We start from the raw sequence: 25488 nt of genomic DNA, 5'->3' as shown, positions 1-25488 counted from the left end.
GGAGAAACATTTGCTGCTAAGTCTGATACGGAATGACAATCTGATCTCTCTACATGAGACTTGCACCTTTGGAAGATGAATTACTTCTCCATCTTCCGCCTCGTCTCAGCAACCCACTGCTCATATGGTGTTTTCTTGCACTCTTCCCCTTTCTCCTTCTCATTCACATTCACATCCTTCTTCTTTTTGTCGTCTTTTGGTTTGGTGCTGTGGCTGTTGTCGAAGTTATGGTACTTACTTGTGCTGTCGTATGAGATTGCTTTGAACTCGTTTGCGGACTTTTTGGGGTTCTTGGAGGAGGAGGAGAAGAGAGGCATGATGGGGATGTGGAATGGGTTTGGACAGTGGTGGTAGTGATGGATAGGAGAGGTTACGAGTATGAGCGACACTGACTGTGTGTGATTTGCTGGTGCTGTCAAGGGAGTGAGTGGCAATGCTTGGGTTCGGAGTTAGACAGCTCCTGAGCAGTCAGTGAGGCATATATCGCATTGCATCGTGGGCAACTCATTGTTCGTCGTGCTGTAGTAGGCAGTGGGCTGTGGACAACTTGATTAGCAGGGACAAAGACGGTTGTCTGGTCTGGGCCAGATGGATGTGCACGAGCATTGTGCTGGAATTGAGTAGAACAGCACAAAGGACCAACTGGACAGCGGTGGGTGTGCTGCGCTTCGCCCTGGGTCTCTTCAATGTTCATGACGAACGCGGAAGATGGAAAACAGAGACGGAAGTGCCGCGGGGGTCTTGAGCGCCTTGCTGAGCACAAAATAGGACAAGGGCCTTCGAGTCAGTCGGGCTGAAATCTGAATGGCGAGAAAAGTAAAGAAAAGAACTGCATTGAAACCATGATATGCCCCAAATCTGGATATTCGAACAGAATACGATAACCCTCTTGCGCCTCCTTGTGCCATTCATTATTCAAAAGTGCCTCCTCTTGGCGCTGTCAGTCTGGTATAGTGATTGTTGTGACATTCGATGCGTCCCATCCCATCTGCGCGTGCATATCTCACAATGCGCCATCCTCCTCATCGTCTATCACATCCTCTAAGCCTCAGCGCCCTTCTTCTTCTTCTGCTCCACCTTGAGCAGCAACGCCCGATTAATATGCGGCAACACACCACCAAAGGCGATGGTCGCGCGAATAAGTGTATCCAGCTCTTCGTCTCCTCTAATCGCGAGTTGTAGATGACGCGGCGTGATACGCTTGACTTTGAGATCTTTGGCTGCGTTGCCGGCTAGTTCGAGGACTTCGGCGGTGAGGTATTCGAGGACTGCGGTTACGTAGACGGCGGCTGGGGATGGGTGTGTTAGTGTGTGTAGGTAGAAGTGGACGGTGGGACAGGTTAGGCAGGCAGACATACCTTTTGCGCCTACGCGCATCTTGTTCTGTGTGTTGTTCTTGAGGAAACGCTTGACTCGACCGCAGGGGAACTGTGGTGACGCGTTAGTTGGGACACTCAAGTTGCGATATGTTGTTCGAAGGTAAGGTCGGTGAGAGTGCGTCGAGTAAGCTGAGGTGTGTATTGGGCATGCGACGCGTCATACAGCGATCAGAGAACCTTGGGCGCGTTGCGCAAGTCGTCTTCGGAGTTCGCCCGTTCTGCTGCTATCGACGAGGTCGCTGGACGCTCAGCGACGTCCCGTCTGACCTCATCAACGCTGTGCGCGATATGACGCGTCGCAACGCGAGCAGTTTACTCGTTGCGCCCTCTCAAACTCGTGTTGCTCTCACTCTTGCTTCGTGCTCTAGCCATGACTCACCTGCAATCCAGCCTTCGCACTATGAGACTTTTGTGTCTTCGTGCCAGAGTCCTTCGCGCCTGAGGCCTTGCCGCCAATGCTCTTTCCCTTGCCACCTGCCATTGTGCTTATCGGAGTATAAATTGGTGGGGAATGTGATATAGAAGTGTATGCGACTTGAGTTATGTGGTTGTTATATCGTTCTGTGAATGCGACGCGTGGAAGTGATGACAATGGAGATAAGAAGGTGGAAGGCGCGTTTGCTCGGGAGGACAGGCGCAAAGACTTATAGCGGGGTCCGCCTGCGTGCTTGGCGCCTTCCCCTTCGCAATGACACAATTCTGATGGAAGGCATCTGGGATGAGTTGCGCCTTCCTGCGAAGTGATCAGTTCATTAAACTCGCAGGCCTTACCTTATGTGGGCGTATACGGCCTTCTCGAAAGCCGCATGATGGCGGAACTTGTGGTTGTTGGGTACTTCTGATTCATCTTTCAACCTTGGGCTCTCAACGTTAGTGCCTGAGGACTGTCACTGCACAGCATTCCGAGCAAGGGCCTTGCACAGGCGCCCATCAGCTTCAGCTCTGTGCTCAGTTGTGCATCTTTTCCGTGAAGATCCTGCAGCCTGGCTTGACATGTGTGCTTTTCGTTGCGACCATTCACCGGTGATGTATTCCTCTTCAAAGGTATCAATCGATGGTATTGCTGGTTCTTTTGGGACGGCCAGTCGATCATGTGACAGGCTGAAGCACTAAACCTCTTTTGACTACAACCACAACAACGCGAAGGGACATGACAAGGTATGGAAAGCTTTGATACAACATGGAAGTGTTGCAGATAGATCTGCTATTATTACTATTGAGCGAAAAACACCATTTGCTTCGTGACTACGCCTTCCTATGCATGCATACACGCAAGTCGCGGACTCGATCCTTGCGTAATGCTACTCCCCCTGCCGCCCTCCAGACCATAAATTAATGTTATTCTTCTTCCATTCTCATCGTGAAAATCAATAAAATGCTATCTCCAATAGATCTTTGCACAAATGTATCATATTGCCGTCTCGCAAAATGCAATGTCTCCGCCGTGTTCTTCGTAAGGGGTTATCTGCTGTTGTCACAGGTCGTGAAATGTTATTCGTTTCCGTCAAACCGTAGTCTAAGCTGTTGAACCATATGTGCAGTCGTGAGGCTGCCCTTATGCGTCTAACTTTTGAAGGTGTGTCCAGATTGGATGTTTTCGTCTCTTCATCAGATCATAGTCTCGTCAAAGGCTCCGCAGAGCTCCGTCAGCAGAGGGGTATCTGTTCAAAAAATTCATTCGGCAATTGCCGATGCAGCGTTTCGCAATTCATCACTGCCACGTCCGTTGTGGCGGCGGAATCCCATAGCATTGGTCGACCCTGGTCCACGTGATTGTCTCAGTGGTGCCGAACTATCAGGGCCAATGCTGACAGTGCGCTTACTACCGATGGGTGCAGTAGCTTGATAAGAAGGTTGGTCCTCCCAGGTCGACGTGCTGTTGAAGAATGTGCTACGTTGTCGACGAGGACTTGTTTGAGAGCTGGAACCATTTCCAATACCAAGGTTATTGAAGCCGGAAATCAGAAATGGCTCGTCTCGGCCGTTGCCCATAGTCGGATTTGACGCCACTGGGGTCAAAGTGGGCGTGTTAGATCCAGCTGTGTCTCCTATGGCTTGAAGGCGAGATCCGTTGGTTTGGAGGGCAGCTGGGAAGCTTGCTGCTGAAGGTACAGGAGAGGGGCTCCATGTGCGCAGGTCGGCGTAGGATTTGGCATTCCGCAGATTACTATTGTCCTGTCTGCCAAAAGCATTTGTGTCACCACGAGCATCAAGAAGGCCAACCGATGCTTGACCGCGGAGCGAAGTATAACTGGGTCCGTCGTAAGGGCGACCCTCACCATAGTCCGTAGTGGTTGTGCGCACTAAGCCCTGTCGAGCATTGACGCTTGGGTTGGGAGGACTGACGTTAGAACCTGCCGCTGCTCGCTGTACATGGACTTGTCTCTGTTCTCCCATACCGTGCGAAGTGTGCAGGAGACCCATGTGGTGGGCAAGAGTGTGAACGAGCCTCCTGTTCTCGGGCGGCAAATCTTGGGGAAAGATTAATGTTTCCGGCTCAGCGTTCAACTTGAAGAGGGTAAGCTGGGTGTAGAATTCCAAGGTAACAGGATCGTTCATGTCGATGTCGGCGCTTGGTCTCGCAGATTGGCGGTGCGAGAGAGGTGAAGGAGTGTTTCTAGCTTGAGACAAGGCCGACATGGACACCTGAGTGTGCAGACGATCCGAAGGCAGTGGACGATGCTGCTCCTCCAATTGACCTCGACGCTCTCTTTTTCTCGCTCAATCCGTTCTCTTTCTGCCAGTGGGAGCATCTTCTTGTACTCAACTCTCAGCTTCCGGCCACTGAGCTCCATATGGTTTAAAGCCTGAATGACTTGCTCAGTTTCGTTAGGACTAGTGAAGTTGGCGAAAGCCAATCCTCGGAAAACTCCGTTATCGAAGTGATAATTGAACGCGTATGGCAACGGAAGGTTCATGTTAACCATCAGCTCGACAAGCTGTTCCTTCTTGACAGCGAAGGGGATGTTCTTGATGACGATCGCGGTTGGAATCAGCTCGTCGTCATCTGGGAGCTCCTGACGGCCAGTCAAGGAGGGCTGGCGCCCAAGCTGAGAGGCAGGCTGTTGTGGAGGGTATGCTGAATCATCCCAGAGCTGACACAAAGTTAGTGGCAGCTTACGAAGCACAGGAAGATAACTCACGTTTGAGACCGGGCCTCGGCCACGACTTGGTCGAACACTTCTCGAGGGATCTTGCAAGCCTACATTGAAACTCGGTATACCGTTGGAGCCAGCATTCCAGGTTTGGGCAGCAGCCGAGTCGTATGGGAAGTGGGCATTGCCCATTCCATTCTGCATGCCGTTCTGCATCGGGGGCGCAAAAGGACCGCCACCATACCGGAGGCTCTGAGCGGTATTGTTGTTGTTGTTGTAAGAATTGTTGTTTGCATACATTGCGCCCTGCATCGAACCGTATGCGCTGTCCATGGGTCTGGAGTTGGCCCTGTTCATCTGGGGTTGGTGGTTGCGATAAGATCGTGGCGACCTTGATGTCGGATTATCGTAGTATCCTTCGTTCATGTTGGAGAAGGTAGCCATGCTCGTCTCTTTCTCTTTCTTGCTTTCTCTTGCTTGGAATCAAGCTGCGCTCTATCAAGTCGGATCTCTGTAGTATTTCGGTGTATTTCTGGAGACGCCTTGGGCGCGCCGACAACCTGGCCTATCAAGAGAGTCTTTGATCGTGATTTCAGATGCCCGACAAAGCTCTGTAGATGTCGAACCCTTGGTGCTTACTGAATAAGCTCGATGATGCAGCCGATACGTGGCTCCGAGTCAGGAGATGCGATCAAGAGCAAATCCTCGCGGTTGAAAGTGAGGTTAGATACTGCCGTATGCAAGGAGTGGAAAAAATTTCATGGCAATCGTGCGCAATCGTGATGGACAGCCGGCATCAACACTCATCAAATGGACATGGCTATTAAGGAGAGAAATATCAGAGGTCGTAATAGGGAGCAAAGCTGCTAAGCACAATTTGGTGTACGGATGGTTTAGGATTAATGTAAATCAGTAAAGGACGTTACAGAGTGTCGAAATTGCGATGAAGGAAGTAGCGTTGAGCTAGTTTCCGGGTGGTCTAGGGGACCACCTTCCAAGCACGGAGAACCACTAAAACGCGACCACTCTTCAGACTCGAACCACCGGCCGTTGCCTGTTCAAGAGCCACGCTTTTCTGCTCAAGACGGGATCCCCTCCACACATACCAGAGTGCGCCACATCCCTAAAACTCGCTCCTACTCCTATCACACGACTACTCGACTACTAATCTTGCTCGCCTCACTGGGTGAGCCATATCCTTGAGCTTCCTGATCATAACACTATGCCCGACATAAAACGAGGCGAAGAGCCAACGAGGACAAAACAGCGATGTTGCTGCCGAGTCGACTCCTGCATGCACAGTCGAAATGAGTGGTTGTTAGGCAAAGCTGTTTGCTGTATTCTTGTTTGTTGAAGCACGTCCATGCAACCTCCAGCGACTTTCGACATGCATCTTTTATGGCAGTTGGCAGCAGTCTGTAACCCATGACCCGTCTCCTCCCACGTCTGAGCAGCTTACGCCTCCAACTCGAGCCACACCCAATTTCTCTCTGTTCCATACGCGGTCTCTTTCTGCTGCATTTCATCGAGGTCGAATAACCCACCATCATGGTTCCCCTATTATTTTGGCTTCGATGATCGAAGCATTTTCCCCACTATCCGCCCGGATCAACCCATCCACCAAGTCTTCTGGGACTTGATCAGGGATCGTCTTACCACCTACTCTATCGAAGCAAAGTCATAGCATATTTCATCGACCGTCGTTACAGTCCGAACATATAAGTTGATGAATCAGCTAGGTGAATTTCTCCGAGCATGATTGAGTCTGGCGCAATAAGATTCTGTTTCGATGACCTGTCTCTGGTATCTTCACACGAGAAAGAGCCTCGTTGCCGATCTGCGTGGAGAAGATGAGCCAAGGTAACAAGGGTGTTCCCTGAAGCTCTGACGTTGCTCACGTCGAAACCTCAGTTGCTCGATCTGCTAGGGGTGAGATACAGTACCGTACGAGTACTGCAACGCGATGGTTTTGGACATCTCTCAGACATCTGCGGAGTATTTGCGCATACCATCAATCAATAGTCGAATAGGCTATGAACCAATCACTGCACTCATATGCAGTTAGAGACATGCTGCATTATTAGCTAGGCCAGATCTCAAGCTGTATGACCCACAGCCGACCATGCGGACTCTAGACGGACATCACCGTTGCCTGTATGCGTACACCAGTACACCGGCATGCTGTCGCAAAGCACGACTGAAGCTATCAGAGTGTCTAGAATATTGCGCGGCTAGCTCAACTGGAGTGTCAGCTTTCAACATCAGCAACCGTCCCTTGCAGGGCGCACGGTGAGATAGATAGTCGGTCCTCCCACATGCCGCCTTGGACGCAGATGTCGAGTCAAAATCAGATAGATACTCGACCGCCAGTCGTCTGCACTTATACAGGAAGCCTCTTCTTTTACCCAATAAGTGCCCTGTAGATAGCGACGTCCAACGATGATGCGCTCTCGATATACGTCTTACACGCATGGTCACGTTTGAATAAAATTCCACCGGGGCGCCCGCCGTCCGCTGCCGCAACTCAAATATATATACTCTCGTTTTCGTGGACTGCCAGTAAGTATCTCCATGATAGTCGTAATCGATGCTGACAGAATCTTTGCAATTGATGAATCGGAATGTCCTGACTCTTTCAATGTAATAAGCAAATGGTGTGATTGCAACAAACGATGCCCATCAATCACAGCACTTGCGTCAGGATGACCTAATATATAAACCCCGAGGGAAGCGACCTTCTACTTTCAATCAAATATCCCAAGTTGATCCTTCAAGACAAGAGTGTGGTAGGAGCACATCGCAACGTCCTCATCACACCTCAGCCTAACCAAACCCACAACCTCCAGAAATGACATCCCCATCCTCCCTCTTCACCCACCTCCCCATCCTCTCCAAGTCCAAACCCCCAACCACCCTCCCCCCATTCCTCTACGGCACAGCCTGGAAAAAAGACCACACCACCCCCCTCGTCCAAACCGCCCTTCAAAACACCTTCACCGCAATCGACACAGCATGCCAACCCCGCCACTACAGAGAAGACCTCGTAGCCGCTGGCATCAGACAACACCTCTCCTCGCCCAACAACAAAAATAAACTTACGCGTTCAGACATCTACATCCAGACCAAGTACACCTCCATCGGCGGCCAGGACCCAAACAACATCCCGTATAACCCCAAAGCGAGTCTGACCGAACAAGTCCAACAATCCGTCGCAACTTCTCTACGGAATTTCACTGTAAATAACGAGCAGCCTTACCTCGACGCTCTAATCCTCCACTCCCCCATGCCAACCATGGGCCAGACGCTTGAAGTCTGGAGCGCACTCGAGCAATACGTCCCCGATCGCATCCGCCACCTTGGTATCTCAAATACAGATTTACAAACCCTAATGGCCCTCTACGACACCGCGCGCATCAAACCCTCCATCGTGCAGAATAGGTTCTACGCAGACACGAAATACGACGTTGCAATTCGAAAATTCTGCGGCGAGAGGGGCATGGTCTATCAGTGTTTTTGGACGTTGAGTGCGAATCCGGGGTTGTTGAGGTCGGAGGTCGTGATGGATGTTGCGAGGAATTTGCAAATTGAGCCTGCTAATGCGCTGTATTGTCTTGTGCTGGGGTTGGGGAATACGGTGGTGTTGAATGGCACGACGAGTGTGGAGCATATGAGGGGGGATTGGGAGGGTGTGAGGAGGGTTAGGGAGTTTGCGGAGGGGGATAGGGAGGGGTGGGAGGATGTTATGAGGAGGTTTAGGGGGGTTATTGGGGAGAGGGTGGATTGATTGCATGGAGTTAGCATTGAGGTAGGTCTATGTAACTAGTTGTCCTCTCTGGTTTCTGAGTAATATCATTGAGCTATCCTGAGCGTGACCAGTTTTGCAGCAATTTCATGTACAGCTTTCGTTTCGTCTCCTCGGCTGTCTGATGACTTCGTGTGTCGTTTTCTGTATTTAATGCTTCAATGTCAAATGCGTGTGCTCGCTTGAATTGTGGTAGGGCCTGTGTAAAACTCCTCCGTCGAGTCATCGTGTTTGATTTTGGATGCTGAGCTGCAAGTACGTTGGCCACCATTCGAAGCAATCTGGCTTATGTACTCACATTCAGATCTGATCATCAGATTCTCTCTCAGCCACCCCGTTTCCCTCCTCAACATCCTCCTCGACCTCCTTCTTTGCCTTCTTAGATGGTGTCTCGTTGGCATCCTCCTCGTCATTGCCCTCAGCGTCGGTCTTTCGCTTTCGGCCTTTGCCAGTGCTCTTGGGAGTGGCCTTGGTCTTAGCTGCCGTGGTCTTCTTGGTTGATGGTGTAGCTGGTGTCTCAATGCCGGCCTTGGCTAGGAGCTGCTCAGATTCTCGTTTGAGCTTGTAGAATTTTTGGCTGTGGGAGGAGAAAGTGGTTAGCTGAGAATACTTGAATGTACGATGGTGTATGGAAAATGAATGTGACTCGCGATGGCGATGCTGTGGTCACAACTGACTTGCAAGCATTGGAGTTAACGCCCTCGCCGAGCACGGCTGCGACGCCGTTGAATGCCTCTATGCCTGGTCTGACATCGCAGTGCTTGACGATATAAAGGAGGAGTTTGCGTTCTGACTCGGCATCCCATTTGAAAGGCATGTTGGATAGGTGTGGATATGTTGGATAGGTGTGGATGGTGGTGATGAGTGAGTAGAGTCGAAGGCGTGATGAGTCAGTAGAGTGGAAGATATGATAGGAGATATGAAAGGAAATGTGGGAAGAAGAGTCGAAATTGCGAAGAATAAGTCGTAGGTGCGAAGAAACAGATCAATGTGGGTAGATCATAAAGACGAAAAGAATCGCAGGCTGAGGCGTCTGCCTAAGTGGGATCGAGGTGAAGGTGTACTTCACTTTCGAGTCAACACACAGTCTGCTGCGCAAGATCGCGCTGCTTCTGCTGGGAATCAAGGATGGTTGTAGAGTGTGTTAGGTAGGGGAGGAATGCGTACCGAACGCCGTGGGTTGTGAAGTCGGGTCCTAGGATCTTTGCGATCTCTTCCCAATTTCCTTGGTGATCGCGGTTCAAGAGTGCGAGGAGGAGCATTCGCTCATTTTGAGGATCGTTCCAGTCGATCATGTTGTGCGTTGATAGAGTGTCTTCGAGATTTGGTGCTACTGTTGCGAGGAGCCCTGAGATACGGGATGGTTGCAGTCGGTAGTTGAGAAAATTGCTTGGGATAAAGGCGAGTGATAGGCAGAAATGGTGCGACGAGTCCCTGCGAAGGCCGTGAAGAAATATTGCGTAAAAGAGTGCGTGGTGCCGAGATCAGATGTGCTTCACTCTGCGATAGAACTTACCGGAGTCGTTCTGGCTTGACATCTGGTCCCATCTTTGGTGCCACCTCTTGATGAATGTGGTAAAGATGATTGATTGACTATACTATTGTCTGTATGCATGCATAATAGAACTACTTATGAATGCACATAGGTACCTAATCTTGGCAAGGCAGCATATCATATGACCGTGGGTCCAACACTCCCCCTAGCTTGTCGAAGCGAAGCCGATGAGCCTCAAATAGACCTGCGGTATCTTTTCCTATCTTTGTTCCTCTCCTAATATCAGACTCTCTCATAGTCCGCTCAAGTCTCTTAATCATTTAGTTCATAAACTCTTTCACTCTTTAATTATATCTCGATCTGTCTATTAGCTGTTAAGTAGCATTTTAGGTTTAAATTTTGCATATATATATAGACGCCTAGTAAAGGGCCGTTCATATAGTGTTATAAAGGGATCGAGCCATCTCGTACATAACAGTAACGAGTACCGAAACCAACATAGTTCTCATAATTTCTGTTTCTATCATCGTAATTACGCCTCTTTCGTAGTCAAATGTACCGAATAGCTTCACTATAATCATAATAGAGATAAGGTAAACGGCTATAATAGCTGCGATTCGCAGCGTCTATCGCGATATCTAGATGTTTTCTCCCCCAGCTAGGGCTCCGATCTTATCCATTTTTTCGTGCTGAGATATGATTTTAGGTCGTTGTATTTACGATAGTAGTTTAGCGGGTTAGTATTTGTCTGTGGGATAGGTCAGGGAAGTCTAGAGAGATCGCATAAATAGTATGTGATTAAGGGCAAACAAAGAAAACAAACGTAATAGCGTCATCCCTCATTCTCCCCTTACACTGTTGCTTTCACAGTACAAATGCTTTTTCGTATGTTGCCTTTCACAGCCGGTGGCGTGCTTAGGCCAGATTTGCGTACCAAGTCCTCATATAGCGGTCGTGCCAGAGCCTTAGTCAGGATGTCTACGATGTTGTCTTTAGTATTCACCCGTAGGGTGTCGATAACCTTGTCTTTCATGACCTTTTCACGTATAAAGTGGTGCTTGATCTCGATATGCTTTAACTTAGCATAAAATTCCGGGTTTCTCATCAGCTTCAGTACTGCATTATTGTCGATGTGTAGTAGTACTACGCCAACTTCGTAGCCGGGGATTTTCAGGTTATTAATGAAGTTACGAATCCATATAGCCTATGTAGCTGCTGCTCCTACAGCAATATATTCGGCGTCCATAGTTGAAATTGCGACCGTATCCTATCGTTTAGATTTCCAGTCTATAGGGGCACCCGCGAGCGTGAAAATATAGCCCGTAGTAGATTTTCATATGTCTTCGCAATTACCGAAGTCGCTATCCACATATCCTTTCAGATCAAGTCCTACGTCCTTTCGGTACAGCAGGCCTGTATCCTTAGTCCCCTTAAGGTACCGGAAAATATAGGACACGACATCGGCGTATATCTAATCTAGGTTTAAGGCGTAACGAGCTATATATCCCGTCAGGAACGAGATATCAGGCCGAGTTTGGTTCGATGCAAAGTTCAGAGACCCGACTTTCAATTAATAGTCGAGTTTAAACAGCGGATCTACCGTCGTATCCTATTATTTTCTTAGCTTCGCGTTGTAATCGCCTAGCGTGCCCGCGGTGGCCGCATCGTTCATTTTATACTTATCGATCATTTAGGTAATATACTATCCCTAGTAGACATAGACCGACCCTAGACGCTAGTCGACATACATGCCTAGGTAGTACGTGCATTTACCTTCGTCCGTCATTTCAAACTTCTAGGAGATCTTCTATTTAAAGGCATCGATCTTAGCCTTATCTTTACCAAAGATAAGAATATCGTCTACCCACAGACAGAGTATCAGTCCCTCCTTATCGTTAACAAAGACACATAGGTCAAAGTCGAACACGCGCCAGCCCCATACTAGCAACGTATTCGTAAACTTACCCCACCACGTCCGTAGTAATTATTTAAGCCCGTATAGTGCCCTTCAAAGTAGTAGTACCTTTCCGCGAGGTATCTTAAAGCCTAGTAGAGGCTTCATATAGACGGGTTTATCGAGGTCGCTATTAAGGAACGCGGTTTTTACGTCCATCTACTCAATATACTATCCATATACGGCCGCAAGTGCAAAGAGGATTCTAAACAAGTATGCCTTAACCACGGCGGCGAAAGTCTCGTCATAGTCGAGACCTTCCTACTATTAGAAGCCTCGCGCAACGAGTCTGGCCTTATATATCTTAATTTTACCGTCGTAGCCGTATTTGCGCTTATAGACCATACGGGATATAATAGCCCTCACTCCTTCTAGGAGATCTACGATATCGTAGGTGTGGTTAACGCGTAGGCTATATATTTCTCGGCTTTCTACCAGTTTAAACTCCTTAGCGTCCGGCGCGCGCATAGCTTCTACTCGGTTCTAAGGATCGGACAGTATCGCGCTAACGGCGCCGAGCAGTACAATACCTAGCATCGTGCCGTATCCAGTCTTCTTTATAGAGGCTGTGTAGGCAAAGTCTTAGATATCGCCATCGACTTCCACGTCGCTTATCCCACCAGCATCAGGAGTTTCCTCCTCATCGTCGTCGATGTGGTCTTCTGGACCAGCGTCTACATCGTCCTCTAGATCAGTATCTATATTGTCCTCTGAATCAAGGTCATCCACTTCGTCACGCTTTCTCTTTTATACCTACTTTCGAGTTATAGGTTCTAGTCCCGACCAGTGTCCCACACCGATTATCTTCCATCTCTTATTTACTAAGTCGTAGATATCTTTTTCTACACTATCGTTATAGACCCACAGGATGTATCGTGTGCCCGGTGCATCGGGGATAGGGACCAGTATTAGTTAGCGCCCTTTAGCTAAGCATCCGAGCTACAGGTTTAGCCCGTGCCGCGTGCCCTAGTAGTGTAGAAATACACCACCCTAATCTACCGTAAACGTGTCAACGTTCGTCAATCCCGTAATTAGGCTCTACAGACGTAGTACGGGGTGTTTCATAGTGTCGAGCAGCTCGTCGGTACTCGGTTATCGGAGTTTTAGGTATTACTCCAGCATCCCCATGTTACGGACCACATTGGTCAGGCCGTCCGGCGGCCGGACACAAGAGATATAAGGAAGGTCATGCGAGGAAGCCTGGCACGTGAAGGACAAGGGACCTGTCACGTGACTTCCCAGAAAGGCAATAACTGGTTGTATGGGCAATTGGTAGGAACGATACTAATTGACCATTGAACCAACCAAGACTTCCTATTCGAGACTATAGGAATAAGTATATAGATCACGGCTCTCCTTCAGTACAGTTTATAGTTCCGTAGTCAACCTAAGTTATACCAGAACCCTACCTGTGCATAACTCGACCTTGCATTGAATACTCACTGGCCCAACATCCCACTCAGCTTACTTGAGTAGAACCACTGAGGTTCCACTCGTACCATTACTGGTCACGTGGAGACACCGGCCTCATAACACCCCAGTACAATAGCATAAATCATACACTGCAGTCCATCAGCCGGCGTACTCATTATCTTTACTCCGTAAGGGAACGCCACACGATAGGCGATTTATGCCGGCGTAGCGTTCTCGGTATCCTGTAGCCCAATTAACAATTAGTTACTGCTTATTAGGTGCATCACACGCCACGCTCGCTAGCCTTCTCGCGTAGCCTACGCTGCCTATATCGATAGTATCAGTGTCTCATAGTCGTCTCGCAGGGTAACCTTTCCTTCGTCGTCCTGCTTATATAGTGCGATAAGGAATATTTCCTTTAACCCATTTATTCTTCTGTAGCTACATGTTTAGCGTCCGGGCTTAGTTTCAACCACGCATCGCACGCACGATTTACTCCCGTCGCCTATACATATCTTATTATCGTACAGGCACATAAGGCAAGTATTACTGTATATCGTTTTCCCTATCATAGGTTCCTCCGGGTACTGTACGACCGACAGTCCTCCGTCGTACACATAGGTACAACTGTACTTCCGAGACACACAGACGCTACATAGTCTTCCTCTATCGCAGTGAGCCTTGTAATAGAAGCAGTTCCTACATTTCGGAAGATCAGCCTTCTGTAGTTCCTAGGTAGGCGTCTATTTCGCGCATATCTTCAATAGGATCGGTCTATCCTTACACTTATCGCATAGTACATTGCCGGCACACTTCATATTCCACTTATAGCACCTCTCGCACTTTTCTACATCAGGGACGCCCTTCGGTTACTTCTCGGCGTCTAGTTTCGTTTTCGCTTTAAATTTCTTCGCTCCCGTAAGATCCATATTACACCGTCTCTTAGCCTACCGGCACCTCTTACACTTCTCGTTACCGTCTATAAAGACACACGGTTTTCCGCTTTAGTAGCACCTCCGACACTTATCCATCGGGTCTAGTGCTATCTACGGTATGCGATTCTCTATGGGGTGCAGAGCTTTAGTAGCGTCTGTTTATTCGATACATATACGCCTCTTCTTCGTACAATTAACGCATCAGTCGCCCTTAGTACGGTCGCACGTTCTCCTCATCCGAAAGCAGACATCGCAACTATCTGGTTTGGGTTTCAATATACTAAGTGGTCCCACCACACTCCCGACTAGTGTCTTTATGTATACTGACTTCTTTTCTTTAACGGCTATATTAAAGTATTTCAACTCGACTTTCTAAACTCCGTACCCTATAGCTAAGGTTTTAGCCTACGCTTCCGCTACTCCTTTATACTTAAACTTTAAGTTGTCAACGTCTTCATCGTCGGTGTCCTCGCCCTATTCAATATAGTTATCATCATCGTCGTCGTCGTCGTCGTCGCGACCGGCCATACCGACAAAATAGGAGTCGTAGTCGTGGTCGTCTCTAGGGACGTCCCAGGCTACTATAGTTCCGTCTTCTCTTTCACCTACGTCGGAGTCTTCGTTCTCGTCGGTAGGTAGATTATCGAATCTATCAAGCTCCCCCTATTACTTAGGTAGCTCCCCCTATTACTTAGGTAGCTCTCCCTATTGTTCAGGTACTTATTCCTATAGGTCTAAGATATATGATCCGGGTTACGTAAAGTTATCGACGTCTTCAATATAGTCGTAATCGGGGTCATAGGCCTCAAGGTCACGGCCGTCTAAATCCGGTTCATCTTCGTCCTCATCAGTGTCGTCTTCGACTTCTTCTGTCTCTTCAGCTTAATCGGGTATCACCACATTAGGTGTAGGTACCCTTCCTGCATATATAGTGTTGGGTCCACCCGGGGTAGGGTCCCGCAGACCCTCGCCATCCTAGACTCTGGCGACACCGATTTTATAGACTTTCTTCGTCTCTAGGGAGTAGACTCGTTCCGTTGCTTCATCATATTTACCGACCCAGTATCCTATCCATCCACGTGGGTAATAAAGCTTCGTGCCCCGGGTCTCCGGTAGCAGCGTCACCCATACGCGACTTCCCCAGATTCTCTCGCGGTTTAAGGATAGCTGGTAGCCGTACAGTGCGTCCCAGGGTGTCTTCTTCTCTTTCTTACGTAGGGCTCTAGCCGGTACTCTGTTCTTTAACTAAACAGCGTACTCAACAGCTTCTAGCTATAAAGTTTCCGGCCTATTAGTCTCTCGCATGAGTTCTTATATCCTACCGACCGTAATATCGTAGATTTATTTAATTATCCTATCCTCTTAAATCATAGCAGCTCCCCGCTCACGAATCGTTCGGTTTAGTCGTTCAGCGACACCGTTTTAGTAGTATCGATATAGTTCTATTATCTCGAATACGATATTCTTTCTTCGTAGCCAGTCAGCGATAGGTCCTTCACCGAACTCGCCGTCAAAGCGGTAGTTTCGGATTTTAATCCCAAGGCTCGTCTCGATCTTATTGTGCACTTTCATAAACTTCGTCAACAGCTCTCGTTTCTTCTCTAGCCGCTCGCACCACGTAAATCTCGTAGCGTCGTCTATAAAAAATAAGAACCAGTGTGTACCGTCCCAACCTCGAATAGGGTACTTTCCCCATATATCGACATGTATCAGTTATCCGGCTTCTTATACTCTCCTCTTTACTGAATCTCACGGTATATAAGTAATAGCGCAAGTCGTAGCGCAGATAGGACAGATAGCACCGATCATCTTCTTAATCTATTCGTCGGTCAGATCCATGTGTTATAAGGCCGGTGTCTCCACGTAACCAGTAATAGTACGAGTGGAACCTCTGTGGTTCTACTTAAGTAAGCTAAGTGGGATGTTAGGCCAGTGAGTATTCAATACAAGGTCGAGTTATACACAGGTAGGGTTCTAGTATAACTTAGGTTAACTACGGAACTATAGAACTATATAAAGGAGAGTCGTAGCTATATACTTATAAGTCCCTAGTCCTTAATCAGTTTAATCAGCTTAATCACCTATAATCAGTGTGATCAGTACTAATCGTACTAATTACCACTGATTACCCCTAATCCCACTAATCACTTTTATATCACGTAACTTTAATATCTTATCTTCACGTACTAGGCTTCCTTATTTAACTTACCTATATGTATATTAGTCGTATTATGACACATATATAACCCGCTAGCCGCCCGGTCACATTTCTTTAAATCGTAACACTATCCCCTCTCTAGCCTACTTGCGTCCTCGTAAGTACATAACTGGTTAGTTTCCCTTACCACGCCGTTTCTCTTCTCTTTCTTCTTTGTTTTATGGCTAACCATGTTAGCACAGAAACGTAAGGCTAATAGCGAATTACCCCGCCCTAATAAACAGTCAGTGAGAGAATCCTTAACTGTTCGTTATAAGTAACTCGGTAATTTCATCGACTCCTTTAGTGACACGATGCCTAAGGCGTGCTTAAACTATCGGCGCCTAGGTTTAGAATGCAAAGTTTACGTGAAGTCGGGGGTTTATGGAAAATGTCATTTATCCGGCAGTTAGAAAACTTGTAACGTCCGAGTAACTTAGGAAGAGTGATCCCGATTAGTGTTAGAGCGTGCTCGTCTATTAGAAGAGGTGAAACAATCGTTAGAAGCTCAGCGTACTACCGAGCGTGCCCGTTAGGAAGTAGAGCGAGCGTGTATCGCGTCTAAAAGGTCTCGATAAGAGGCCTTAGAGTTGGAATTAAACCTGCGCGCTTAATTGCGTAAGCTAGAGATAGAAGCGGAGGACGCGATCGCGGTGGAAGAGGCGTAGATTCAGGTACTAGAGCGTTTTAAGGCTGAGTAAGCCACAAGCGAAGCCCCTCCTTCTCTAGCCTTGTCTCCTTATACTTAGAGTGTTTCTAGTGGCGTCCCCGACGACTTCTAGGAGCCTTCCGACTGTGTTCCTTAGGTGTTAACCTAATGTTTTAGTAGACGGAAGTTATTGTCTTAACTATAACCTTATAGTCACTTCCCTACCTAGTCCAGTCCCTGCGAATGGACAATCGCTATTCATATATACCCAGTATTTATCTATCCTAACGTCGTATAGTACAATCCTTAGTTTTGCTGGTCTTTTCTTATTATAGTCGACCCAGTGCTTTACTAGTCGTTTCCTAGGTTTAGTGGCGTTAACCCACTCGGGATAGTGTATTCGGAGTTCTACAATTATATCTAGGTCCAAGTGTTCTTTTAGTTCCCATGTGTTATCCGAATCGTCATAATCTGTCTATTTGATCAGATATAACTTTTTTCCTTTTTCCTATCTCATACCTAAGATGGCTTCGATATCGTACACCTGTGTCTCTATCTCTTCGTTTAGTAGTAGCGATTCTTAGGTTTTGATATTATTAAGTACTTTCTCTAAGAGTACTATATGGAACACGGGGTGTATTCTTATATCTTTAGGTAGTGCCAGTCTATACGTTACTAGTCCCAATTTCTTTTTAATTCTGAATAGTCCAAGTTTCTTAAAGTCTAACTTATCGCTTAGTCTTCTAGTCTTAATGTTTCGTCGTAGAAGGTAAGCTGTGCTCCCCTCTTTAAAGTCTAGTCCCTCAAATCTTCCTTTATTTACGAATTTAGCTATTCTCTTAGCTAGAAATACTAGTTCTACTACTAATTCTTCGTGAAGTTCCTTAAGTTTAGTAACTTTTACGGTAGCCTATTAAGCGATAGGGCGAATATTTAACGGTTCCTATTAAATATTTAAGTAGAATCCGTAGTTAGTATAGAATAGTGATATTCCAGTAGCAACTTTAGAATTATTATAAGCGAGCTATACTAAAGGTAATAGTTCTACCTAATCGTCCTACTTATAATTAATATATACTCTAAGGTATTATTCTAGGGTTTAGTTAGTTCGTTCTATTTATCCGTCCGTCTAGGGGTGAAATGCAGTTAATATCTTATTCTTACTTCCTAGTTAGTCTATTAACGATTACTAAAACCTTGATTTAAAGAGCTTATCTCGATCGGTTACTAATTTCGATAGTATCCTATAAGACGTGAATACGTGTCTTATAAATATATACGCTAGTTCTTTTACCTTTATAGTGTCTCTTATAGGTATAAAGTAGGCGTATTTAGTGAGTTGATCCATGATTACGTAGACTATATTGTATTCTTGTTTAGTTGCTAGGTCCTTAGATATCGGTAGTAGTCTAATAAAGTCCATTATAACTTCTTTCTATGCACCTAAAGGTGGTTCTAAAGCCTGAAGTTTTCCGTACGGCTTATGTCTAGACGCCTTCGTTCTTGCGTATACGTTATATTAACTAATGTAGTCCTTAACGTCTTTATTTAATCTTAGCTAGGTCTAATTTCGAGTAATTAATTCAGTTATTTTATTAACTCCGAAATATCCTGCGGTCCGATTATCGTAGTGTGCTCTAATAATCTTTTCTTTTTATTTAGTTAGAATATCATCGATCTTTTCTATTTAATTAACCTGTAGTTAGGTATATACTAGTGTATTGCCTTCTAGCTTAAAGAGTTAGAATTTAATCGTTTTTTCCTTGCCTTTAGCGTAGTCAGGTCTTCGGCTAAGAGCGTCTACTCTAGCGTTTTCTATTCCTTTAACGTAGTAAATCTTAAATTTATATAGTACTATCGTTTCGGCCTATCTAATTTATCGTTTCCCTAGTTTCTTAGATAAGGTCTAATAGGTTAAATTTAAGTAGTCTAAATATACGTCAATAGGGTATTTAGATCCTTCTAAGTATACTCCCTATTCACGCATTACTTCAACGATCGTAAGTAACTCTATATCGTGAATTTCATAATTGGTTTTAGCGAGTGACATTTTCCTAGAGTAATATACGACTAGTCGTATCTTTCCTTTGTTATTTAGTTAACTAATAACTACAGCGATAGTAAATCTAGAAGCGTCGGTTTCAATAACTATCCTTTTCTCCGGATCGAAGTAGACTAGAATAAGTGCTTTAGTAAATAGCTCTTTTAGTTATTTAAAAGCAGCTCGTACTTCAGTTCCTATAGTAAATTATAGTCCCTTCTTTATTAATGCTAATAATAGTGAAGCGATTCGTGAAAATCCTTTAATGAATCGTCGGTAATAGTTAGCTAGTCTAAGGAAACTTTATATTTCTTTAACATTCTTTAGCTCCGGCTAGTCTAGTACGGATTACACTTTTACTAGATCTGGTCGAACCCTATAATCGCTAATAATAAATCCTAGGAATGGAACTTTATATTTAAAGAACTCACACTTCTTTAGTTTAAGTTTTAATTCTCTTTCTCGAAGTTATTCTATAACCTATCGAACATGTTTAATATATTCTTTTCTTATCTTAGAAAATACTAGTATATCGTCTAAATAAGCTATTATAAAGATATTAAGTCCTTTGTATAGGGCTTCGTTAATAAGTACTTAATATAACGTAGGTGCGTTAGTAAGGCTGAAAGGTATTACTTAGTACTTGTAAAGCCTATAGCGAGTACTAAAAGCGATCTTTTATTTTTTACTCTCCTTTATACGGATTAGATTATATACTCCGCGAAGGTCTAAAGCCGTAAACTATTTAGCTCCTTAGAGTCGGTTCTATAACTTAGATATTAACGGTAAGGGGTAGCTGTTTTTAATAGTAATCTCGTTAAGTTTTCGGTAATTAACGTATAGTCGAAGAGATCTATCCTTTTTTGGTACGAAGAGAATCGGGTATCTAGTCGGTGATTTTAAAGGTTAGATAAATCCTTTCTTTATGTTCTCGTTAATATACTTTTATAGCTTTATCTCTTATACTCGTAATAGAGGATAGATACGTTCTTTTATTAGATTCTTTTCCTTAACTAGTAGTATCTCGTAGTTCCACGGTTAGTGTTTTAGTAAAGCGGTTTATATTTTATTATCTTTAAATAGATCCTTGTAATCTCGGTATTCGTAAAGTATCTCTAGTTCGTTTAGCGCTTGTTTTATTTCTTGTTTCTAGTCGTTTGTTTTAGTTACCTAATTTATCTGTTTCTCTATATTCGTTTCTCGGTAAAGCGGTCTTACCTAGACTATTATTATATATTGTTTAAAGTCGAGCTATAGTCGATTCATTAATTGCCTTCTTAAGGGATTAATTAGGAATCCTATTTAGTCTAGCTAATCTAGTCCTAATACGCATTTCGTATTAAGGTTCTTAATAATATCTATGTCTATAAGATAGTGTTTATCTTAATATTGTACTTAAGCTATTCGAATCTCCTTAGATACCTTACTATAGTTCTGATTCATTCCTCTTAATAGGTATAGCTCTTACTTCTCCCTCTTTAAGCCTCGTAGGCATCGAGTAACGAAGCCCTGGGATACTAAGCTTATATTGGCTCCCGTATCCACCATTACCCTAACGGTCTTTCTATTTATACGCGCGGTAACCTCGATTAGCTTAAGGTTCTTTTTCTTAGCTGTTAGGTTACAGACTTTCTACGGCTTCGTCGCTAGTTATCTTAGCTCGCAACGGCCTTATCGTTTTTTAACGTACTGTCTAATTTAAAGTCCGATATTACTTCATCGATTGCGTCTAATCCTTCGGTATATCGTTCCACCTTAGGCGTATCCTAGCGTGGTAGACGTTTAAAGTAGGATAGCGGTATAGTCTATTTATTCTGTACCATATATATCTAGTGTATATAGGGACTAGGAGTATTTATTACCTTCCTATAGTCCTTAGAGTGACAGATACTCTATATACTCTCGGTATATTCCCCTTTCTATAGGCCTTTAGGGTTAAAATACTTGTGTTAGTGCTAAGCTTCTTATTCGTAGTTTAGATCCTTGCACTAATCCTAAAACCATTAATTAGTCCGGATTATTATTCTATTATAGTGCCGTCCTACTATCGTTATAGTCGCATCCTTCTCTTCTTCTAAAGTTTCCGCTTCCGAAGAGGAATATTCTAACTCGGGATATTCCGACGTTATAGCTAGTCTCGGTATTTTACCAGTATATAGTAGCAACCGTAGCTCTATAAGCGAATATCGAGCTACTATTTTTCCGCTATCGGGTCCCTACTATACTACGGTTCCTCCTCGGATATCCGTTCTAATACAGTTATAGGTTTACCCGCGAGGTGCCTTTAGTGTATAGACCCTTATTTATAGTTTCTTATAATAGTATACCCCTAGTATCCTTTTCTTGATTATTGTGCAATTTATATATACCTATTAATTAGTCTATATAATAATCTACTCGTCGTCTCATAGAATCATAGACGTTTATAGAGAGTCCCGTTTCTTAGATTAGTTGGCTTATTGTTTAACCTCTTTAGCTAACTTCTCTATATATTCCGTGTATTCGTTAATTATTCTGCTGATTTTATTCTTACTAAAGGAGTATTCCTCGAGTTCTTACTTATCGAACTCGTGCTATTGCACTATATGTATTAGGATCGGTTATCGTTCTCTATTAAGATAATAAGCGATAGCGCCGTAGAACGCGCTATCCTCTTCTAACCGGATTTATCGCTAATACCATGTTTTAATAATCGTTCGTTAAGAGTTACTCGTAACCACCTTTAGGTCTCTATCTACAGGAATCAGCGCCTAATATACGTTTACTTATCGTATAGGTATTTTAGCCTTCCTAGGTTTCTTTAGATACCATCTAGAGCCGTCTTTCTCGCTTATATAGATATAACAGTCGTCCTTATAGCATGTAGTTTATAACGTGTGACTGTGCTTCGAGTATCGGGTATCGTTTATATCGAGTTCCTCGTTTTACTCGTTAAGTGAGGTATCTCTATCTTTCTTAGAGATTTTCTTTTATACAGGTTGTTTCTCGGCTATATTAACTTGTTTCTCCGAATTGCGATACTCTCGTATATAGTATCCTTTCTTTCTACACTAGAGGCATTCGACGTTACGGTATCGCTTCTGTTACGCATCCGTTATGGTTCTTTTCTTAGGTGTGAACTTTTTCTGTCGCGGCGTAAATGCTTTCTTCTTTTCTAGCTGTTTATCAAACTTAATTACCTAATTAGCCTGCTAATCCATAGCATTAGGGTCCCGTCGGTAGGATTATTTTTTATTCTCCTTACTCATAAACCTCTTTCTAGAGTACCCTATGTTTCGTGACTTCTCTATCTTTCTTTTCTAGGCGCGGGTGTCGATCTTCGTAGCGACCTCGATAAGTCTATTAAGTCCGTTAGGTTCATTCTTACGCTTTAAGATCTTATCTTTAACGAAGTCCTTAAGTTCGAAATAGTACTTAGCTACTAGTACGGATTCGTCCTATTCTAGTCGTTTAGTAATCTGCTGAAATTTAGTAGTATAGGTAGCGACAGCTCTAGTTTACCTAAGGCTATACATTTATCGTTTAGCTTTCTTAAGCTTGTTAACGCCACTATACAACTTCTCTATATCCCTAAGGAGTATACTAACGTTCCCGAAGAGCTCGTTAGTTCGTGGTTTTCGATCGTTCTTATTTAGGTGATTTAGGAAGTCGTCTAGATGCGGCTCGAGCCACTTCCGGGCTCCATCTCGTAGATAGTTTATAACCTAGAGGACCTTATCCTCTTACTCCTATAGGGTTGAGAATCGAAGGCATACCCTAACCTACTATTTAAAGCCTTTAAAGCTTATAGGATCCCTAGTAAAGGGTTTAGGTTCCTTAATCTTCAATTCACCGTCCTTAACTCCTAATAACGTAAGGTTAGTAATAGAGGTATTAGACTTACTATTTATTCCTACTAAAGATATCCTTAATAATAATACGTTTAGTAACGAAAAACTATCCGTTAATCCTGTCGGTAATTATAGTCTACTACTAGGCTCTCTTTAAGCTAACTTAATGGGTTTACCTATACTTATAGGCTATCGCACTCAGTGAGTATAGTAGTTAAAATATTATAAGGCCGGTGTCTCTACGTGACCAGTAATAGTATAAGTAGAACCTCTATAGTTCTACTTAAGTAAGCTAAGTGGGATGTTAGGCTAGTAAGTATTTAATATAAGGTTAAGTTATACACAGGTAGGGTTCTAGTATAACTTAGGTTAACTACGGAACTATAGAACTATACAAAGGAGAGTCGTAGCTATATACTTATAAGTCCCTAGTCCTTAATCAGTTTAATTAGCTTAATCACCTATAATCAGTATAATCAGTACTAATCGTACTGATCACCACTGATCACCCCTGATCCCACTGATCACTTTTATATCACGTAACTTTAATATCTTATCTTCACGTGCTAGGCTTCCTCGTTTAACTTGCCTATATGTATGTTGGTCGCATTGTGACACATGTGTGACCCGCCAGCCGCCCGGTCACATTTCTTTGAATCGTAACACCATGCCGTCGCTAAACTTTAGGAGTGATCGCATACTTTATAGGCTCAGGTGCCCAAGTCTACGGTGCCACTTCCATACTAGGTTATCGAAGTTAATTACCGCTACCACCGGCACTTTTACCTCTTACGGTTCCTGTACATTGAGATGGTACAGCCCGTTAACGGGTTCTACATGTCCCCATTCCCTATTGTCTCGAAACAGGTACATTCCCGAGTAGTCTACCTTTTCGCTCGTACGTTTATCCATCAGGTACCCGGACAAGGACACCAGGTTACAACGTGCGGCTAGGGCATAGAAAGCATTTCTCAGCAGAATTTTCTGGGTTGTTCCCTTCGATGAATAACATTGTATAACTACTCTCCCAGCACCCTATATAGGCAGTGATAATTTCCTATCGGCCGTACCTACGGTACCTTATCTTATAGAGTTAAAGGTTATAAACCATTTCTTATCGTTAACAATATAAATGTTACAGCCTGAATCGACTAGCCATGTATCTTTGTCCTTAACATCCCCAGTTATCAATACCCTGAACGCCTTGCTTCCGGCAACCTAATAAACACAATCCGCCACACCCTCCTCAGAACCTTCGCCATAGCTCGATCTCTAATTACTCTTCGATATCTAAGTCGAGTTAGCTTAGGTAGTCTAAGAGATAGTGAACTTATGCATACCTAGGTCTATACCATCGGCGTCGGGGTCGGTGACTGTCAGGCCGGCGAAGCCCTCGGTCTTAACTTTATTTTGGTTTTTAGCCTTCTCGGCTTTAAGCTTAGCTTCGATATACTGTCTCATGCCGTCGGGGGCTTTAGATAGGTCGAGCCAGAAGCAGTTCTCCTTAGTGTAGTTAGTCTTCTTGCAGTTAGTACAGAGAAGATCGCCCTTTATCTTCAAGTCACCAGTCTTCTCTACCTTATCCTTCTTCTTTATATTCTTACCATCCTTATCGGCGGTCTTAGTCGCTTTAGCTTTCTTATTACGCTTAGTAGCTTCTTCAACCAAAAGGTCGCAGAGGGCATCGATGTCGTCAGTATCAGTTTTACCCGTAGCTCTCAGGAGTAGCTAGTATCGTTCTTCAAAGGTATCGTATAAGGGGGGAAAGCCTTCAATGATCTTATTACAGTATTAACTATCTATAACTTCGTAGCCGTACGTCTTAAGGTCTTTTCGGAGCCTACCGAGTTTATTAAGGTAATCCTAGCCATCGTACTTCGCGTGTGCGAGTTTAAAGCCAGTAAAGTCTTTAAGTAGAAGTTTCTGTCCCTCTCGATCACTAACCTTATACTTCTTAAGGATAGTCGTATAGGCAATAGCTAGGTCGTCTTCGTCGACCACAGAGTCAGCGATAAACGGAGAGAGGTATTGCTGAAGAAGTTCTCGAGCGGTCTTAATTTTCTTCTAGTCCTCCTTATACTCAGCAACTGCTTCTCAATATTTTAATTGCAGTGTGTTCTATTAGACAAACAGGTCGGAAGCCGAGATTTAGGTTTCGGAGGATTCGCCGGTCTAAAGCGCTGCGAGTTCTTTAGTCAACTGTCGGTTTATTCGCTTTGCTACAGCTCCAGTTTCGGACCCGATCTCGTACGATTCCTTATTCGGCTTATCTATAGTGGGTTTATAGGTGCCCTTCAATAGGTCAAAGACATCCTTATCCTTAGCGGCCCGCTCGAATTATCGGTACCACTCAATAAAGTTGACTTTGCCTATCAGGCGAATCTTATCTGTCATTTTATCTTTTCCTAGTAATCGCTACCTTAGCGATACTTCAGGGTATTTTTGTTGCGCTATACGCAGTATGTTTACCAGTTCAGTTATTCAAAACGCTCATAACCTGATGAATATAGTAAAGATGATTGATTGACTATACTATTGTCTGTGTGCATGCATAATAGAACTACTTATGAATGCACATAGATGCCTAATCTTGGCAAGGCAGCATATCATGTGACCGTGGGTCCAACACCTCTTGACATGCTTAGGTAATCTGGATGCCAGCGTTGAGAACGAGAAGCATGAGAAAGTGTTTATCTTC

At 44.6% G+C, this 25488-nt stretch overlaps 8 protein-coding genes across 8 annotated transcripts; 1 reads left to right on the top strand and 7 right to left on the bottom strand.

Annotated features, from left to right (window-relative positions):
* Positions 1–80: 80 nt before the first annotated feature.
* On the bottom strand, positions 81–317 carry PMZ80_009740 (uncharacterized protein; the record flags this gene model as incomplete). Its single annotated transcript, XM_064878133.1, has 1 exon — positions 81–317. The coding sequence occupies one exon, from the start codon at positions 315–317 to the stop codon at positions 81–83; it is 237 nt and encodes a 78-aa protein (XP_064726241.1).
* Positions 318–1041: 724 nt separating this feature from the next.
* On the bottom strand, positions 1042–1860 carry HTZ1 (histone H2A.Z; the record flags this gene model as incomplete). Its single annotated transcript, XM_064878132.1, has 3 exons — positions 1042–1289; positions 1359–1428; positions 1759–1860. The coding sequence occupies 3 exons, from the start codon at positions 1858–1860 to the stop codon at positions 1042–1044; spliced, it is 420 nt and encodes a 139-aa protein (XP_064726240.1).
* A 1193-nt stretch (positions 1861–3053) lies between these two features.
* On the bottom strand, positions 3054–4900 carry PIN4 (Peptidyl-prolyl cis-trans isomerase pin4; the record flags this gene model as incomplete). Its single annotated transcript, XM_064878131.1, has 3 exons — positions 3054–4025; positions 4079–4474; positions 4523–4900. 3 exons carry the CDS (start codon positions 4898–4900, stop codon positions 3054–3056), a joined length of 1746 nt encoding a protein of 581 aa, XP_064726239.1.
* Positions 4901–7322: 2422 nt separating this feature from the next.
* On the top strand, positions 7323–8258 carry PMZ80_009737 (uncharacterized protein; the record flags this gene model as incomplete). The annotated part of the gene is made up of 1 exon (XM_064878130.1): positions 7323–8258. One exon carries the CDS (start codon positions 7323–7325, stop codon positions 8256–8258), a length of 936 nt encoding a protein of 311 aa, XP_064726238.1.
* A 318-nt stretch (positions 8259–8576) lies between these two features.
* Positions 8577–9093, bottom strand: PMZ80_009736 (uncharacterized protein; the record flags this gene model as incomplete). The annotated part of the gene is made up of 2 exons (XM_064878129.1): positions 8577–8853; positions 8954–9093. 2 exons carry the CDS (start codon positions 9091–9093, stop codon positions 8577–8579), a joined length of 417 nt encoding a protein of 138 aa, XP_064726237.1.
* Positions 9094–9352: 259 nt separating this feature from the next.
* On the bottom strand, positions 9353–9571 carry PMZ80_009735 (uncharacterized protein; the record flags this gene model as incomplete). The annotated part of the gene is made up of 1 exon (XM_064878128.1): positions 9353–9571. One exon carries the CDS (start codon positions 9569–9571, stop codon positions 9353–9355), a length of 219 nt encoding a protein of 72 aa, XP_064726236.1.
* A 4976-nt stretch (positions 9572–14547) lies between these two features.
* Positions 14548–14736, bottom strand: PMZ80_009734 (uncharacterized protein; the record flags this gene model as incomplete). The annotated part of the gene is made up of 1 exon (XM_064878127.1): positions 14548–14736. A coding segment is annotated over one exon (189 nt), but the record flags the coding sequence as incomplete, so codon positions are not given.
* A 9330-nt stretch (positions 14737–24066) lies between these two features.
* PMZ80_009733 (uncharacterized protein) lies at positions 24067–24661 on the bottom strand (the record flags this gene model as incomplete). The annotated part of the gene is made up of 3 exons (XM_064878126.1): positions 24067–24080; positions 24131–24505; positions 24610–24661. The coding sequence occupies 3 exons, from the start codon at positions 24659–24661 to the stop codon at positions 24067–24069; spliced, it is 441 nt and encodes a 146-aa protein (XP_064726234.1).
* Between the last annotated feature and the right edge of the window lie 827 nt (positions 24662–25488).

Source organism: Knufia obscura, assembly GCF_036327395.1.
Source record: "Knufia obscura strain CCFEE 5817 isolate CBS 148926 chromosome Unknown scaffold_14, whole genome shotgun sequence".
NCBI classification, from domain to species: Eukaryota; Fungi; Ascomycota; class Eurotiomycetes; order Chaetothyriales; family Trichomeriaceae; genus Knufia; species Knufia obscura.
This window is presented reverse-complemented; position numbering and strand designations above follow the sequence as displayed.